Source organism: Scylla paramamosain, chromosome 10 (assembly GCF_035594125.1).
Source record: "Scylla paramamosain isolate STU-SP2022 chromosome 10, ASM3559412v1, whole genome shotgun sequence".
Taxonomy (NCBI): Eukaryota; Metazoa; Arthropoda; class Malacostraca; order Decapoda; family Portunidae; genus Scylla; species Scylla paramamosain.
In genome coordinates, this window is record NC_087160.1 from 18,939,432 (window position 1) to 18,955,416 (window position 15,985).

Here is a 15,985-nt window from a genome sequence, read left to right on the forward strand (position 1 = left end):
CTCTTATCATCGCCATTATTATTTATCGTTATCTATTTTTTTTATTTCCTTATCATTTCAACTTAATTTTCAGCCCTCGTTCCTATCTCGTACTTATATATAACAGAAAGAAAGAAAGAAAGAAAGAAGGAAGGAGATAAAGAATGAAATAGAAAAAAAAAATCAGTGTAACTTTTTTCCTAATTTTTCCCAGATCCTGCTAGAGAGAGAGAGAGAGAGAGAGAGAGAGAGAGAGAGAGAGAGAGAGAGAGAGAGAGAGAGAGAGAGAGAGAGAGAGAGGTAGAAGGGGAGGGGGAGGAAGCTTCACTACCACTACTGTCTTACAACTCTTCCTTTAAATCAGACAGTGGAGTTTGCCATAACCAATCTCGTAAGTGCCAACAGGTATGCTGATATTTGTTCTTCGTGTGCATTCCTGCGTTCCTCCTCCTCCTCCTCCTCCTCCTTCTCCTTCTCCTTCTCCTTCTCCTCCTCCTCCTTCTCATTCTGGTCATCCTCGTCATTATCCTCTTCCTCGTCTCTGACTCTTATATTCATGCTCTCATTTTCTTCTCCCCAGATTTTACACGTGGCAGGTCAATGACACAATGAATAGGAAAGAAGCGAAGTAGGGTGCCGCTTTCAAGAGAGTAAAACAGGAAGGTCACGGTACACAGTGTTTATATTACTCTCACATTTCCCAATCGCTCGTCTTCTAAACATTTCGACATCTAACCATTATTACTCTCGAGAGGCTGTAGGGGAAGCTATTAGGGTTTTCAAGTGTGTTTTCCTGATTCTAGTGAGAGTTTAGTAAGGATTCTACACTATCAATATTAAAAACACATACGAAAAAGTGACTAAGCATACGTTGCCTAATATTAAGAGGCCGTAAGGCTGTATGGGAAGCTGTTGGGATTTTCAAGTGCGTTTTCATGAATCTAGGGATACTTTAGCAAATATCTTTACACCGTCAGTATGAAAACCCCCACGAGAACTTAACTAATCATCGATGTGGCCTTTTGAAAAACAATCTTGCCTTGCCTTGGCTAGTATTAAGGGGCTTTATTGGGTTTTCGAGTGGGTTTCATGACTAGTGATAGTTTACCAAGGAATTTTTGTCAATATGAAAACCATCCACGAGAACCTGACTCATCATTGTCCTTTCTTACCTCGACTAATATTAAAAGTTTGTACTGGGTTTTCAATTGGATTTTCGTGATTCAAGTGACAGTAAAACAAAAATTCTACTGTCAATATGAAAACACCCACGAGAACCTGACTAATGATCGCTGTGTCCTTTGGAGCGCAGTTCTGATGAGAGAAAGAAAGTGGTGAAACTTGCGAGCCTCTGTCATTTCTCAGCCACTCTCCTCCACACGTCACTATCATCACCGCATCACCGCTACGTGTCATCTCTTCTTCAAACTATCTTCCACGTGTCAACCCTCTTCCTCCTCCTCCTCCTCTTCTTTTTCAAGGTCACCTGCCATCACCTTGAGTTGGAAAGGTTAAAAAAAAAGAACACATATATTTACTAACATTTCTTTTATATTTTGTCACACAGTAATCGTAACTGACTAATTATTTATACACCTAACGAGAGAGCGGAAAGAGAGAGAGTGTGTGTGTATGTGTGTGTGTGTGTGTGTGTGTGTGTGTGTGTGTGTGTGTGTGTGTGTGTGTGTGTGTGTGTATGTGTGTGTGTTTGAATATTAAATAAAATAATAAGTATAAAAAAATAATGTACACACACATGCAATCATACAAACAAACGTACATACACATATGTGTAAGATAAAATACTGAAAGATTAAGCCAGTCTCTCTCTCTCTCTCTCTCTCTCTCTCTCTCTCTCTCTCTCTCTCTCTCTCTCTCTCTCTCTCTCTCTCTCTCTTCCTGAGCTGCTACACTTAAATAAAATCTATTATAATCCTATATATTATCTACTACAACAACAAGAGGAGAAAAATGTTTGTTGCGCCCACGTGTGTGTGTGTGTGTGTGTGTGTGTTTGCTTCGTAGCGTCACAATCAGTTGGCAATAACTATCTTTACTGTTTTTGTGCTCCATAATCTCTCTCTCTCTCTCTCGTATAGCAATATGATCTCTCACTGCTCACTTGGTTTCACTTCTAATTATTAACCTGCTTCCCCACACATCTCCCTAACAAACTCTGAAAGAATATCCTTGTAAGCCCTTCATTTATCACACGGTCTTTCTACTATATCCTGTAATTCTTCTGTTAACATACTGTCATAATCTTTTTTTATTGTATCTGCAGACCACAAACACCAGTAGCCATTGGTCGTGTTTCTGTGGCGCTGAAATCGACCCGTCTGTCGTAGAATTAATCCCTTTTCCAAACACTACTCTACAAACATTAGGAAGACTTTGAAGTCACAGCCCTTTATCTTCTAGTTTCTCTTCTACTTCCTGAATTCTAAACTTTCTTATCCTCTAGGCTTTTGGAAACATGAGAACATAAGGGAAGCCGCAAGAAGATAGCAGACCTACACGTGGCAGTCTCTGTATAAAGCTTACAATCTACCCATATCTCACCATTATTTTCTAGTCTCCTTTCTATTTCTCGAATTCTAGAGCTTCTTATTCTCTAGGCTTTTAAGATCATAAGAACATAAGGAAAGCAGTAAGAAGCCAGCAGTCCTACACGTGGCAGTCCCTGTGTGAAACGTGGCTACCTATATCCACTTATCATCCCTATCCATAGATCAATCTAATCTTTCAAAGCTCGCTACTGTTTCGCCACTAACAACGTGATTATTTCCACTCACAGACACGTGTTGTTTTATGTGAGACACTGGCAGTTGTTAGCTACAGTGTCACAGACAGAGTAGTTTTACTTTGCCAGAACGGAGGTAACATATTTTCTGTTTGAAGAGAAAATTATTGATGAAACTGTCTGGTGAGTAAATATTTTGCTTGTTTCTGTGTAAGTTTTCATTGTGTTTGTTGCCTCTAAGTCAGAATATTTTGAGTGTTATAGTGGAAGAACAGTTTAGAATGTGGTGTATCTTAGTTAAGACCATAAGGAAATAAGAAAATAAGGGAAGCTGCAAGAAGCCATCAGGCCTACACGTGGCAGTCCCTGCATGAAAAATACCTACCCATTTCTACCTATCATTGTCATCCATAAATTTGCCTATTATCCTTTTTAAAGTTCCCTAGTGACTCAACACTAACAACCTGATTACTAAGTATATTCATTCATCTACCACTCTATTTGAGAACCAATCCTTTACTATCTCTTTATTCAAATCTAACTTTATAAAGCTTGAACCCATTATTTTATGTCTACCTTGCCATAGTTACTGTTCTATATCGAGAAAACTATTTACGATGTGACTTATATTATTTTACGTTGCATTATTAACACTTCTAACTGTTATTGACCTGCAACATAATATACAATAGTTTACGTTAAAATTCCCCTGTACAACAACGTTTTCTTTTATCATCCACTGGCGGCTACATTTCTCCTTTTGCCTCCCCTTCAATTGCCTCAGTTTTCTCTTTGGCATTCTCATTTTCTTCAGGAGAGTTTGAAGGGAAGCTACGATGTTCTAGGCGTCAGTTGTGAGGAGGGCGGCGTCAGGAAATAGTGCTCCTTCATTTTACTGAGCAGTTCCTTGGAGGCGACCACGTGTGATGTCCCTTCCTCCATAAACCTTGTCCCGGGAGGCATGGAAGCTGCGAGGGAAGGGGTCAGAGAGGTACAGATAAAGGAAGGGGACAACATAAAAGTTTATAAAGGGAAATCGAGAAAAAAAGGAGACGAAAAAGTATTGATGAAGGAAGGGGAACGAAAAGGAACAGATGAAGGAAGGGGGAGATGTGGTGAATGTCTATAATGATGAATAAATTATAGTGAAAGACGGAAAGGTACATATTAAGGAAGAGGGAACTGATGATTAGTAACGTCAATAAATTAGAGTAAAAAAGGTGGGCGAAAGCAAAGGTATGGTATAGTTTGTGCTGAGAGAGAGAGAGAGAGAGAGAGAGAGAGAGAGAGAGAGAGAGAGAGAGAGAGAGAGAGAGAGAGAGAGCAGTTTGTGCGAGGCAGGAAGGCGAAATGGTGAGAAAGAAGGACATGGTGTAGTGAACACTGAGAACAGGATATGGTGCTGTGATGGTGAGAAGAGATGGAGAGAAACAAGCCAGTGCGTTGAATTGTGAACTGGTGGATAGTGACCGAAGTACTGACTGAAGTATGACGCACTAAAATGAATTAATATGTTGCCGGTTAGGGTTACAAGAGAAAAAGAGAGCGTTACTTCTCCTACCGAAAAACTGGTGATGAGTTAAGATCGAACGGAAAAGTAAAGAGGTTTGTGTCTTAATATATAAATGTTCTTGAGTTACTTAATCTACCTTTGATAAATCCTGTTTTGTAATCTGATATGGCTCTTCAGCTCCTGGTCTTCGTTGAGTTAGTGAAAAAGTAGTCATTTGCGGTACTCATTCGTCTAATAGTGCGCATGGAATTTGTAGGTAATCAAGTTTTTGCCTCTGTGATGTCTCAATTTTTGCCCAAAGTACAGATGAAATATGAAATTTAGTTAACGAATCACTCTTAACATGCCATTTCTATTTTTTTTTTTCATATATTTCGTTCTTAAGTACGTAGAAGCCCTACACAACAGTTCATGCAGCACCGTCAGAGGCTGTCACCGCGGTCTCGCCTCGATATCCCCAAACTCCTTAGTTCCACCACCACCACCACCGCCACCGCCACTGCGTCACACATGAGGGGAGTCCTCGGTGAAGAGACATACGTGGACCAGCAATCGAGATCCTTCTTTGAAAGATAAATAGAAGAATTACAAATTTAAATCTTTGATAACATTTTTTCATGTTATAATGATGAGAGAGAGAGAGAGAGAGAGAGAGAGAGAGAGAGAGAGAGAGAGAGAGAGAGAGAGAGAGAGAGAGAGCCTACATCCCCACTGACGAAGCATACCTATCTTTGTTTTTCCTTTATCTCCTCTCTCATTTCCGTAGTTTTGAGAGAAATATGAAAACAGAAGTGTTTTTATTTGTTATATAATGATGAGAGGGAGATAATATTTCCGCTGACGAAATCATCCTTATCTTTATCTTTCCTTTATTTCTTCTCTCGTTCCCGCAGCTTTAAAAGAAATATGAAAACAGAATGGTTGGGAAAAGTGTGAAAAGCGCGCGCAGTGACAAGAGAACGTGACCAGTGCGTGAGGAGGAAACAGAGGTGCGTGTTGTGAATCTCGTGTCAAGGAACAGAATGCGATGCTGAAAGAGATGAAACAGATGACAGGCACACACAAGAGGGAGAATCATTCAAATAATAAGACAAAATGAGGAACGGAAAGTGGTGCTGAAAGAGAGAAAACAGATGACAGGCACACACAAGAGGGAGAATTATTCAAATAATAAGACAAAATAAGGAAGAACACAACACGTAGACATTCAGGAAAGGGATATGACAAGAACAATTTGCTGTATGTCCTTGTGACAGCAGGAACCGAGCGGAAGTTAACCCTTCGACTTCTAATAACAGTTTTCTTTCTTTATTTTATTTCTTTATTATTATTTATTTTTTCATGTAAGAGGGACACTTAATAAAAAGGGAAAAATAAAAAAGGCCCTCTAAGTTGTCAATCCCCGAAGAGAAAGCTAAAAGGATTATACAGAATTTGAGGATAAGTCTCTTTGAAACCTCCTTGAAAGAGTTTAGCTCATAGAAACGAGAAAATACAGAAACAGACAAAGAGTTCCAGAGTTTACCAGAAAAAAAAAAAAAGGATAAAAAAGACTGACACGTTATTTCACTTGAGCAACCTTAAACAACTGAACTGATCAAAAATATAACTAGAGACAGTAATGGATTCGAACTGCTCCATCACTTCTTTTGCTCCTGGTATTGCCGTTCAGGATTAGGCTCAAAATTTACACCAGAACGTTTTATAAGGGTTAAGAAGCCGTAGGAGTCAGAGTTAAAGATCCGCTCGGTAGAGAAAGAAAAGATTACTTACTGTATCCTTAGAATGAAAATAGACAGGTAGTAATAAGAGTACCTACTTGACAAGGACATGCACACGTGTCTTAGGGTATAGCATGCACAGAGGAGGGAAAGATTACTCATGATTACTCACTGTGTCCTGGGAATGAAAACAGACAGGTGGAAATAAGAGTACATGCGTAATAAACATCAGAACATCCACACGTGCCTTAAAGGGTACCATGCAAGGGAGAGGGAAGTAAATAGAAGGTTATAGATCTTTGTGGTGTGAATGTATACCTCACAAATTATACTTATGCTCTTCAGCTTGTAAAGAGAGAAAATAGGAAGTGAAAGATTACTGATGATTGACTCATTATTGGACTGGTTGGTTGATGAGTTTAAGATACTGCAAGGGAATATTATAAAAGTTGGTATTGAATATTTAGGTGAAAGTGATAGAAGACCTTCACGAGGCGTTCTTTGTAGAAGCTGATTAGTTAGTCTCGATATTCTCTGCGATGTGAGGGACAAATAATGAACTATTGTAACAAATGAATGAATTAATTAGGACTGAAGGCATCATTTGTCGCTTCAGGAGAGATGGTTCACGGTGACCAAAAAGGGAATGTGTGTGTTTACTTTTCATGCAAAGGAAAAGGACACACAGTACGTAAAATGCTAGTAAGTAAAGGTTAAGTCACATGCACTGGTGTAAAGAATGTAAACAAGCGTCCTGTGATAAGCGGTAACTAGTGTGAAGCAAACGTCAGGTGGAGGCTGACGCCGCGACCAGCAAGCTGACAGAGGGGAAGGAAGGGAGCAAGTAAGGAGCAGCGGTCCACACCTATACCCTTCCGGGCAGGTGTGTGTGTGTGTGAGTATCTGTCAGTTTTGGGTGGTGTGTTAGTCTGGGTGTCAGTCAGGTGTGAGTGTGTGGAAGGTCGCGGGACAGGTGGAGCAAGAGGTGGAGCAAGGGGTGGTCGTCACGCTACAAAGTCAAGAGTTAATAAAAAATGTCGTTGGAACTAAAAACTCAGAACAAAACAGTTTTTAGGTTTATTGTACAGGTCCGTCCCAAAGTGTTCCTGCGCGGAGTCCCTCACCACAGCGGTGCTTGCAGCACACACGTGGCCTTATCCAGTAGTGACTTACACACACCTTACAGATAAATAACGTAAACGTCTCGATAATGTGTCAGGCAGCAGTGTTCCCCTGGCCGCGGCCCGCACTGGCCCGTCTGCTGCAGGTCACCGTCCAATATGGCTTGAGGGCGTCAGCCGGTGGCCTGTCCCGTCAGGGTGGAGGTGAGAGTGGCGTGCAGTGGAACCGTGTGGACTGTTTGTCAGTGACGGGCACGTGGCCGCCTGCGGCTCCGTGCCGGGAGTGTCGCTAACCAGACTATTGCACCTGTAGTGTCTTTGGTATGTGATATTTACAGTGAAAGGTGGTGCCGCCTGCCGCCGAGCGGGGGAACTAATAGTAACTAGGAGGGTAAATGCCCAAGACACTGAGGCTGGCGACGGTGTCTTTTTGGTACACATAGTATCCACTGTGAGGGAGGGGAGGCCGCGGCGCCCCTGGTGTCCGGGGAGCCTGGCGCCCCCCGCCGCGGCCCGCTAGAGTGTTGCCCACATACATCCCGCCACCACCACCACCATAGCCCACGCCGTCACCAGAGCAAAGGATCCCCTCACTGCCCCGGCCGCCCCCTCAGCCTCCTCCGCGGTGGAGGTCTGGTAGGTGGCGGTTGAGGGCAGCAGGTTCCCCTCACCGGCACACAGCTCAGAGGAGTCGATGAACAGGATACGGTTCTCAGTGCCCTGGTAGATGGGCGACATCTGGCTCAGGTAGTTCACGTACACGTCAGAGTCCAGCAGACCTGCGGATATGCGACCACGTTACTCGTCTGACCTGATGCACACCTCGCACGTCCGCACGCGCACACACACACACACACACACACACACACACACACACACACACACACACACACACACACACACACACACAAAAACACACACATACAAACACACAATAACACACACACAAAAACACACACATACAAACACACACACACACACAAAAGCACACACACAAACACACAAACACACACAAAAACACACAAACACACACACACACACACACACACACACACACACACACACACACACACACACACAAAAAATACACATACACACACACACACACACACACACACACACACACACACACACACACACACACACACACACACACAAAAGCACACACACACACAAAAGCAAACACACACACAAAAGCACACACACACAAACACACACACACACACACACACACACACACACCTGTGAGGTGATGGTTGAGCTTGTTCTCTTTGATGACGGAATAGCCGTCGCCGCCGTTGGCCAAGAAGGAAGGCATGGCCACCTTGTACACCTCGTCGGCCTGCACGTCCATCATGCCCGGCACGGCACACTCCAGGCAGCGGGCCTGCAGACGCACCACACGGCTGCCCGGTGGCAGGTTGATGTCATACACCACCACGAACCCTGAGGCGGAGGACACGGTGTAAATACTGGCACATCCCTCGCCCTGTCTGCCTTCACTGGCCGTGTGTGAGAGGTGGGTGTGGTGGCTGACAGGAACATAGATTCCCTCTCAGGATTAACACTCCTCCACACGAGCCACAGACAGACAGAGATAGACAGACAGATAGATAGATGGATGCTTATCGACCAACATAGAAGCAAGCTGAGGCTTCATCTTCCATTTCTGTTCCCTATCAATTCTCTAATACTGGAGGCATGTTGCATCCCTCCCTCCTTCCCGTCCCTTTCCTCCCTCTGCCCTTGCCGCCCTCCTCTCCTTCCCGTTCTTCCCTACCCCGTCCTTCCCACCCCCAGCACCGTCACCGCCACTCACCAGACACCTGCAGGAATCCCCCCGGCGCGGACATGCCCGTCGGGTCATATTTTCTGACGGAGTGCTCGAACATTTCCTTGACGTGGCGGCCGCGCAGCTCCACGATGTCGATGGTGTTCTGGAAGGGTGCCACTGCCAGTACGTCCTCCATGGTGATCGAGCCTGGCGGAGGGAGGGAAAAGTTGTTATGCTGGAGGCGCTGCTAGGGTGTGCGGCCTTAGGAAGACTGGGTGTGCGGGAAGGGTTTAGGTAACGAAGACAGGTGTGGGATAACTGTGAAATAGAGGTGCATTGGATGTGTTGGACAGATATAGGGCAGGTGTGGATAGGCAGAGTTTGGTGTAGAGGTAATAGAGACGAGTTGGACAGGTGTGGGGCAGGTTTGGGTAGGATAAATATGAAACAGGGGTGCTATGGACGTACTGGACAGTTATGGAACAGGTCTGGGAATGTCAAGTGCAGAACAAAGAGAGAGAGAGAGAGAGAGAGAGAGAGAGAGAGAGAGAGAGAGAGAGAGAGAGAGAGAGAGGGGGCAGGGGGGGCAGGTGTGGAGCAAATGAGGCACAGAAGCTTAAGATGAGGAACACAGAGGAGCCTTACCATTATTCTCCATCTGGCTGACGGAGGCCCTGATGCCGCCTCCGTTCTGCACCGCCAGGCTGGTGTGCGCCCACTTCATGTCATCGGGATACTTCGCGTTCTGAAAAGACACCACCACGTTATTCATTCACTAATTCATCGCGTCAGTCATTCACTCACTCAACGTCACTCCTTCCTTCACTTACTCATTACGTCTCCTCTCGCTCTCTCTCTCTCTCTCTCTCTCTCTCTCTCTCTCTCTCTCTCTCTCTCTCTCTCTCTCTCTCTCTCTCTCTCTTTTTCATTCATCCACCACGTCTCTCCTTCCTTCACTCCTTCCTTTACTAACCCACCAAGTCACTCCTTCTCTACCCCACCACGCCATTCCTTCCTTCGCTAACCCATTACGTCACTCTTTCCTTCACTAACTTCTCACGTCCCTCTTTCCTTCCTCATTACCCAATCACATTATACCTTCCCTCACTCCTTCCCTCACTAACAGCTTCACTTTCCTCCCACCTTCACTAATCCATCCTTCCCTCACTCCTTAACTCATCCATCTCATAATCTTGCCTATCCTTCTCCTCACTCGCTTCCCCACAGTACCCCACCTCACACCAAGTATAACATTACAGTCTATATATCCCCGTCATCCCCCCCACACACGTCTCCATGACTCTCGCCTCACTGCACGTCTCCGTGCCTCAATAACTCATTTCCTTTCTCCTTCTGTTTGACACGCCTCGCCTCACGTTTCCAAGCAGTGATTTATTGCTCTACTTTACTTTGCATGACTCTATTGTGTTTTCAGAGAGAGAGAGAGAGAGAGAGAGAGAGAGAGAGAGAGAGAGAGAGAGAGAGAGAGAGAGAGAGAGAGAGAGAGAGAGGAGCATATATAAAAAAATATAGGTTAATGAATAGATAGGTAGATAGAGATGTAGATAGATAGATAGATAGATAGATAGATAGATAGATAGATAGATAGATAGATAGATAGATAGACTGACAGAGATAGATAGATAGATAGATAGAAAGATACAGATAGATAAATAAATAGATAGATTAACAGACAGATAGATAGATAGATAGATAGACAGATAGATAAATAGATAAATAAATAGATAGACAGATAGGCAGATGTATAGACAGATAGATAAATAGACAGACAGATAGATAAATGAGATAAAAAAATAAATAAATACAATGACGAGAGAGAGAGAGAGAGAGAGAGAGAGAGAGAGAGAGAGAGAGAGAGAGAGAGAGAGAGAGAGAGAGAGAGAGAGCACCCACCTCATGCACTATAGCGTCTGTCTCCAGGTTGCCAAGGTTGCACTCCCGAAGGCGGCATGACTGTCTGTTGCCGTCGAGGAAGACAAAGGTCCTTCCGATCTGCTGCTTCATCTTGTCCTCCAGCTGCTGTCTGAAGGGCACCAGCTCCTTCAGGATGCTCTCGTCTGCAGGAAGGATGCTCATGTACTCGTACTCCTCTGCTGCTACTATTACTGTTACTATTACTACTATTACTGTTACTATTACTATCAGTGATTCGCTCCCCTATTGGTTTACATTCACTTGGTACTAAGGCGGATGGTGATCAGGTCATATACTCGTGGGCCTTAAGTCAGATGGTCCTCATGATAGATCGGCCCGAGTACAAATAACCCTCAGGGCGTTTGGTGCTCGAGACACTTGGTACCCAAACCACATGGTCCCCAAAATGTCTCAAGACTCAGACGACTGGTTTCGTGGAGGCACCATGTGAATCCATACACACCAATATAACGCTCACCAACCCATCCACTATGTACTCGGCCATATCCACCCATCCACTCAATCATATCCACCCATTCACATCCATCCACCCACAGTCATAACCCCAATGCCACTACTACTACTACTACTACTACTGGTATGGTTGTTATTGTAGTTATTATTATTTATGTTATAGCTACTGTGATATTGTACATTCTTGAGCTACATCCGCCCGTATACGACCAAGCCTTGTGTATCTATCACAGCTGAATCCGCCCGCACATCTCTGATCTTTGGGTGACTCAGGAAGGCAATCCGCTCCTTACCTCATAGGACGCCTTCGTTATCAGACCATGGCACCATCGTTATCTAGCCAGCGACACTCTCTATGTGGCAAAATGTGCTTATGCCTGTGTATGTGGATTAGTGGATGAAGGACGGATGTGCGAGTAGGTGAGTGTGTTGGAAGAGGAGGAGGACGACGAGGAGGAGGAGCAGAAGGAGGAGGAGGAGGAGGAGGAGGCTAAGAAGGTTGAGTAAACAGGAAGGAACATAAATAGATAGATAGATACATAGATAGATAGATAGATAGATAGATAGATAGAGAGAGAGAGAGAGAGAGAGAGAGAGAGAGAGAGAGAGAGAGAGAGAGAGAGAGAGACCCAAGGTATTTCGAATTGCCCTCTTTGCCTGTTCCTCTTTTTCATCACCATCCACTTCCCCACCACTACCACCACCACGACCACCACCACGACCACCAAACATTCCACTGCATCCTTCATTCCTCTCATACCACCTCCACAAGCCGTCCACCTTTCCAGACACACCCCTGCTCCCAATCCAAGCTCACCCTTGCCCACCTTACCAGATATGTGGAGAAGACAAAGGTAAGAACGAGAAACATGAGTGACAGTGAACATGTGTGATATGAATAATGGAGAGAGAGAGAGAGAGAGAGAGAGAGAGAGAGAGAGAGAGAGAGAGAGAGAGAGAGAGAGAGAGAGAGAGAGAGAGAGAGAGAGAGAGAGAGAGAGAGAGAGAGATATTATCCCCACATGTTCCTATCCATTAATTGCTTTCAAAACAAATCAGTCATTGCAGTTACATTCCCCTTAACCCCCTTCCCTCTCTCCCCCTCCCCCTTCCCTCTCCTCCTCCTCCTCCTCCTCCTCCTCCTCCTCCTCCTCCTCCTCCTCCTCCTCCTCCTCCTCCTCCTCCTCCTCCTCCTCCTCCTCCTCCTCCTTCCTTCCCCCACGCTCTCCCTCTCTCCTCTCACATTCCTGTACGTTCTCTCCCCATCCCTCCCTCGTTTCCCCTTGTTGCTGTACCTAATGCAATCAATCACTCAATCTATCAGTCTGTCTGTCTGTTTGTCTATCTATCTATCTATCTGTCTATCTGTCTATCTATCTATTAGTTCTTTTTCCCGTTCTTCTTTCTCCTCCCATCTCCTTCCTCGTCTCATCATAACTCCCCTCCCTTGCCGTTTCCTTCACCCCATCTCTCTCTTTCTCTCTCCCATTCACTCTTTCATCATCTCCTATTTCCTATATTGGCACATCCTCTTCCTCTTTCCCTCCTCCCCACCTCTCTCCCCATTATTCTCTTTCCTACCCTCCTCTCCTCTTCCTCCATGATTCTCTGTATCTGTTGAGGTGGCATTATGAAACAGGAACGCAAATGAAGAAGGAAACAGGACGTATTGGCAAACAGAGAGAGAGAGAGAGAGAGAGAGAGAGAGAGAGAGAGAGAGAGAGAGAGAGAGAGAGAGAGAGAGAGAATGATACAGAAAAATCTTCCACATTTCTGTACTATTACACTTTTATTCTCTCAACTAAGAAAAAAATGATCTATTCACAGTTACTTCCCCCTCTCTCTCTCTCTCTCTCTCTCTCTCTCTCTCTAAATCACCTGTTCCATATTTGACAAGGTTCTTACTGTCGCCTTGCTATTGTTACGAAGATAAAGGAAGAGGAGGAGAAAGAGGAAGACGAGGAGGACGACGACGAGGAGGAGGAGGAGGAGGGGGGAGGAGGGGAAACCAAGCATTGTAGAAGGTACTGTGAGTGGGGATAGGAGAGAGAGGGGGAGGGAGAACTGGCGATAGAGGAAGGGGAAATGGGAACATGAAAGGCGTGATGGGGTGATAGTGATGAATGGTGGGGGGAAGCTGTGAAGTGGAGTGAACGGAAGGAGGCATGAAAATGATGTTTGTAATGTGGGGTAATTGTCTCTGCATTGTTATTGTTGGGAGTGTTAGAGTGGAAGTGTGGAGAGGAGGAGGAGGTGAAGGGAGGTGGGAGGCGCTTGTAGTGGAGGAAAAAAGAGGGAAAGGTACTGGAGAGAGTAGGAAAGGGAGGAGGATTGATGTAGTGGAGGGGAAAGGAGGAAATATAGTGGAGAGAAAGAGGAGGAGAGGAAAGAGAATTGATACTTCTACTGGAGGGAAAGGAGGAAAGATAGAGAGAAAGGAGTAGAGGAGAGAGAAATTGATAGATTGATGCATAGGAGATAAAATGAAGGAGAGGAGGAGGGGAGGTAGAGAGAGAGAGGAAGGGAAGAAAGGGAGGGGATGGAAAAGTGTATGGAAGGTGAGGAAGGTTTGTTTATGTGTGTGTGTGTGTGTGTGTGTGTGTGTGTGTGTGTGTGCGTGTGTTGGCCACGCCCATGTGTACACGCCCTTGCCTCGTCTCAAGATCATTTCAATTGCAAGGTAAAGAAATTGTTGAGTTAAGTGACATGGGAGTTTTGACTTTTCCCTCTCTCTCTCTCTCTCTCTCTCTCTCTCTCTCTCTCTCTCTCTCTCTCTCTCTGCTTTGTCATGCTGGTTCTGTTTTTGTTACGTGTTATATAGTTAAGCATTTATTAAATATTTCTTCTCTTATTCTCTCTATTTTTTTCTTGCTCACTTTACGTAATGGTAGGTTTTGTGGTTTCTTTCTTTCTTTCTTTCTTTCTTTCGTCCTTTCATTTTGTTTTTTTTATTGTCTATCTACGCATTTATTTATTTAATTTATTTAACTATCAGTCTATTCATTTGCATTCATATTTTCCCTTTGTTATTGTTATTGTTGTCGTTGTTGTTGTTTTGCATTATATTTGTTCAGATACCGTCTTCTACACACACACACACACACACACACACACACACCACAAAACATTTCACAACCTGCATCACACTTACGAAACGCCCAACCACCACCACCACCACCACCACCACCGCCGCCTCATCATCACATTTTATTGGCGCCTCATATTCTTCGCCCTTCGCTCTTAAAAGTATAGATGGCATGACAGATGCAGCCTCACTCCTGACCGTGACCGTGCACTGATTGAGGGATGGTTACATACAAGCAGAGAGAGAGAGAGAGAGAGAGAGAGAGAGAGAGAGAGAGAGAGAGAGAGAGAGAGAGAGAGAGAGAGAGAGAGAGAGAGAGAGAGAGAGAGAGAGAGAGAGAGAGAGAGAGAGAGAGAGAGAGAGCGGTAGCGATACTTTTTCTGCTACAATAGATACAATAAATCTTCTTTTATGGCTCCTCGATTATGAAGAGATGGATAGAAAAGATAGAGAGGAGGACAGACGGTAGTGATAATTAATGCTCTTTCGACTAGGTACTATAATAACGATCTTTTATGACTCCGCCTGTGGTTTCAAGTACTGCCACGTATAGATCTCATGGCTTCTTGCGGCTTCTCTTGTTCTTTTACGTTCTTATATTATATTTCTTTAGTTACTTTCCGTGAAACAAGACTACATTTTCCACCTTTGTTTTTTTTTCCCATTACAATGTAAGCGTTAACTGTAGAATAACCTTTCCTTCTTTATTCTACACTATTTGTTAATTTTTATTAACTTCCCGTGAAGCAGTAAGAGTATATTTCCATATTTCCGTTTTCTCTTTTCCTATAATGCAACTTCTCGTATTTACAGTCTATATTAGTAAGTCTTTCTATCTGTCTATCTATAGCAATGTTGAAATAAAAACGAAATTAACAAACGTTTACCGCGGAATGATCGATAATTATAAATGTACAAAAATGAAATTCCCTCTCATAGTTCAGACTGTCGAAAATAATCAGCAAAGAAAACAAACCCAAAGAGGAATCAACTCCTGTCTTCTTCACTGCACGTTCTTTGTGAGCAGCATGATCGTGTTATTCTCTTTCAACACACCTTTAGGATCGTTATTGTTTACGAGTTGCTAATAATATGTTTATCTTCCCTTTCCCCAATTAGCAAATACCCCAGTAACATGCTAGCCTCTCGCTTCCTCACTCTCATAGACCTCAACAGCTTCAGGAGGAGAACCTCAGGTCGCCTTCAAGAACAAGTGACCCAAGAACAAACAGGCTTCCTTCTTCTACCTAATTTTCATCTCTTATTTAATGACCCGGCCAATGACAGGTCTAGGAAAAAGAAACTCAAGAACATGCTGCCATTATCTACCTAATTTTCGTACCATGTTTAATGAATCAGGGCAGTCTTAGGTCAACTCTGGAAACAAGTGACTCAAGAACAGACTGTATTAATCTTAGTTTTCCTCCCACAATGACCCGCTGAGCAGCAGGTCACCGCTAGAAGCAAGTGGCACAAGAACAAACAGGTTTCATTCCGCTACCTAATTTTCTTCCTTTGTTTAATGACCCGGGGAGCAACAAGTCCAGGAACATGTGATTCAAAAACAGGTTACCTTGCACTTGTGTTCCCCTCCCGCTTTATATAACATTCAGGCAGCCCCAGATCACCGCCAGAAGCAA

General features: G+C 44.1%; 1 protein-coding gene across 1 annotated transcript in view; it reads right to left on the reverse strand.

The window, feature by feature from the left end:
• Window positions 1–7,019: 7,019 nt before the first annotated feature.
• Window positions 7,020–15,985, reverse strand: part of LOC135104302 (snake venom 5'-nucleotidase-like) — a 55,449-nt gene continuing 46,483 nt past the window's right edge. The window contains exons 6-10 of the mRNA XM_064011541.1: window positions 10,766–10,929; window positions 9,497–9,596; window positions 8,897–9,058; window positions 8,320–8,523; window positions 7,020–7,856 (exon numbers count right to left, since the gene is read on the reverse strand). Of these exons, the coding sequence (XP_063867611.1) occupies window positions 7,594–7,856; window positions 8,320–8,523; window positions 8,897–9,058; window positions 9,497–9,596; window positions 10,766–10,929 (893 nt within the window). The 3' untranslated portion in view covers window positions 7,020–7,593. The remainder of the gene's footprint in view (window positions 7,857–8,319; window positions 8,524–8,896; window positions 9,059–9,496; window positions 9,597–10,765; window positions 10,930–15,985) is intronic.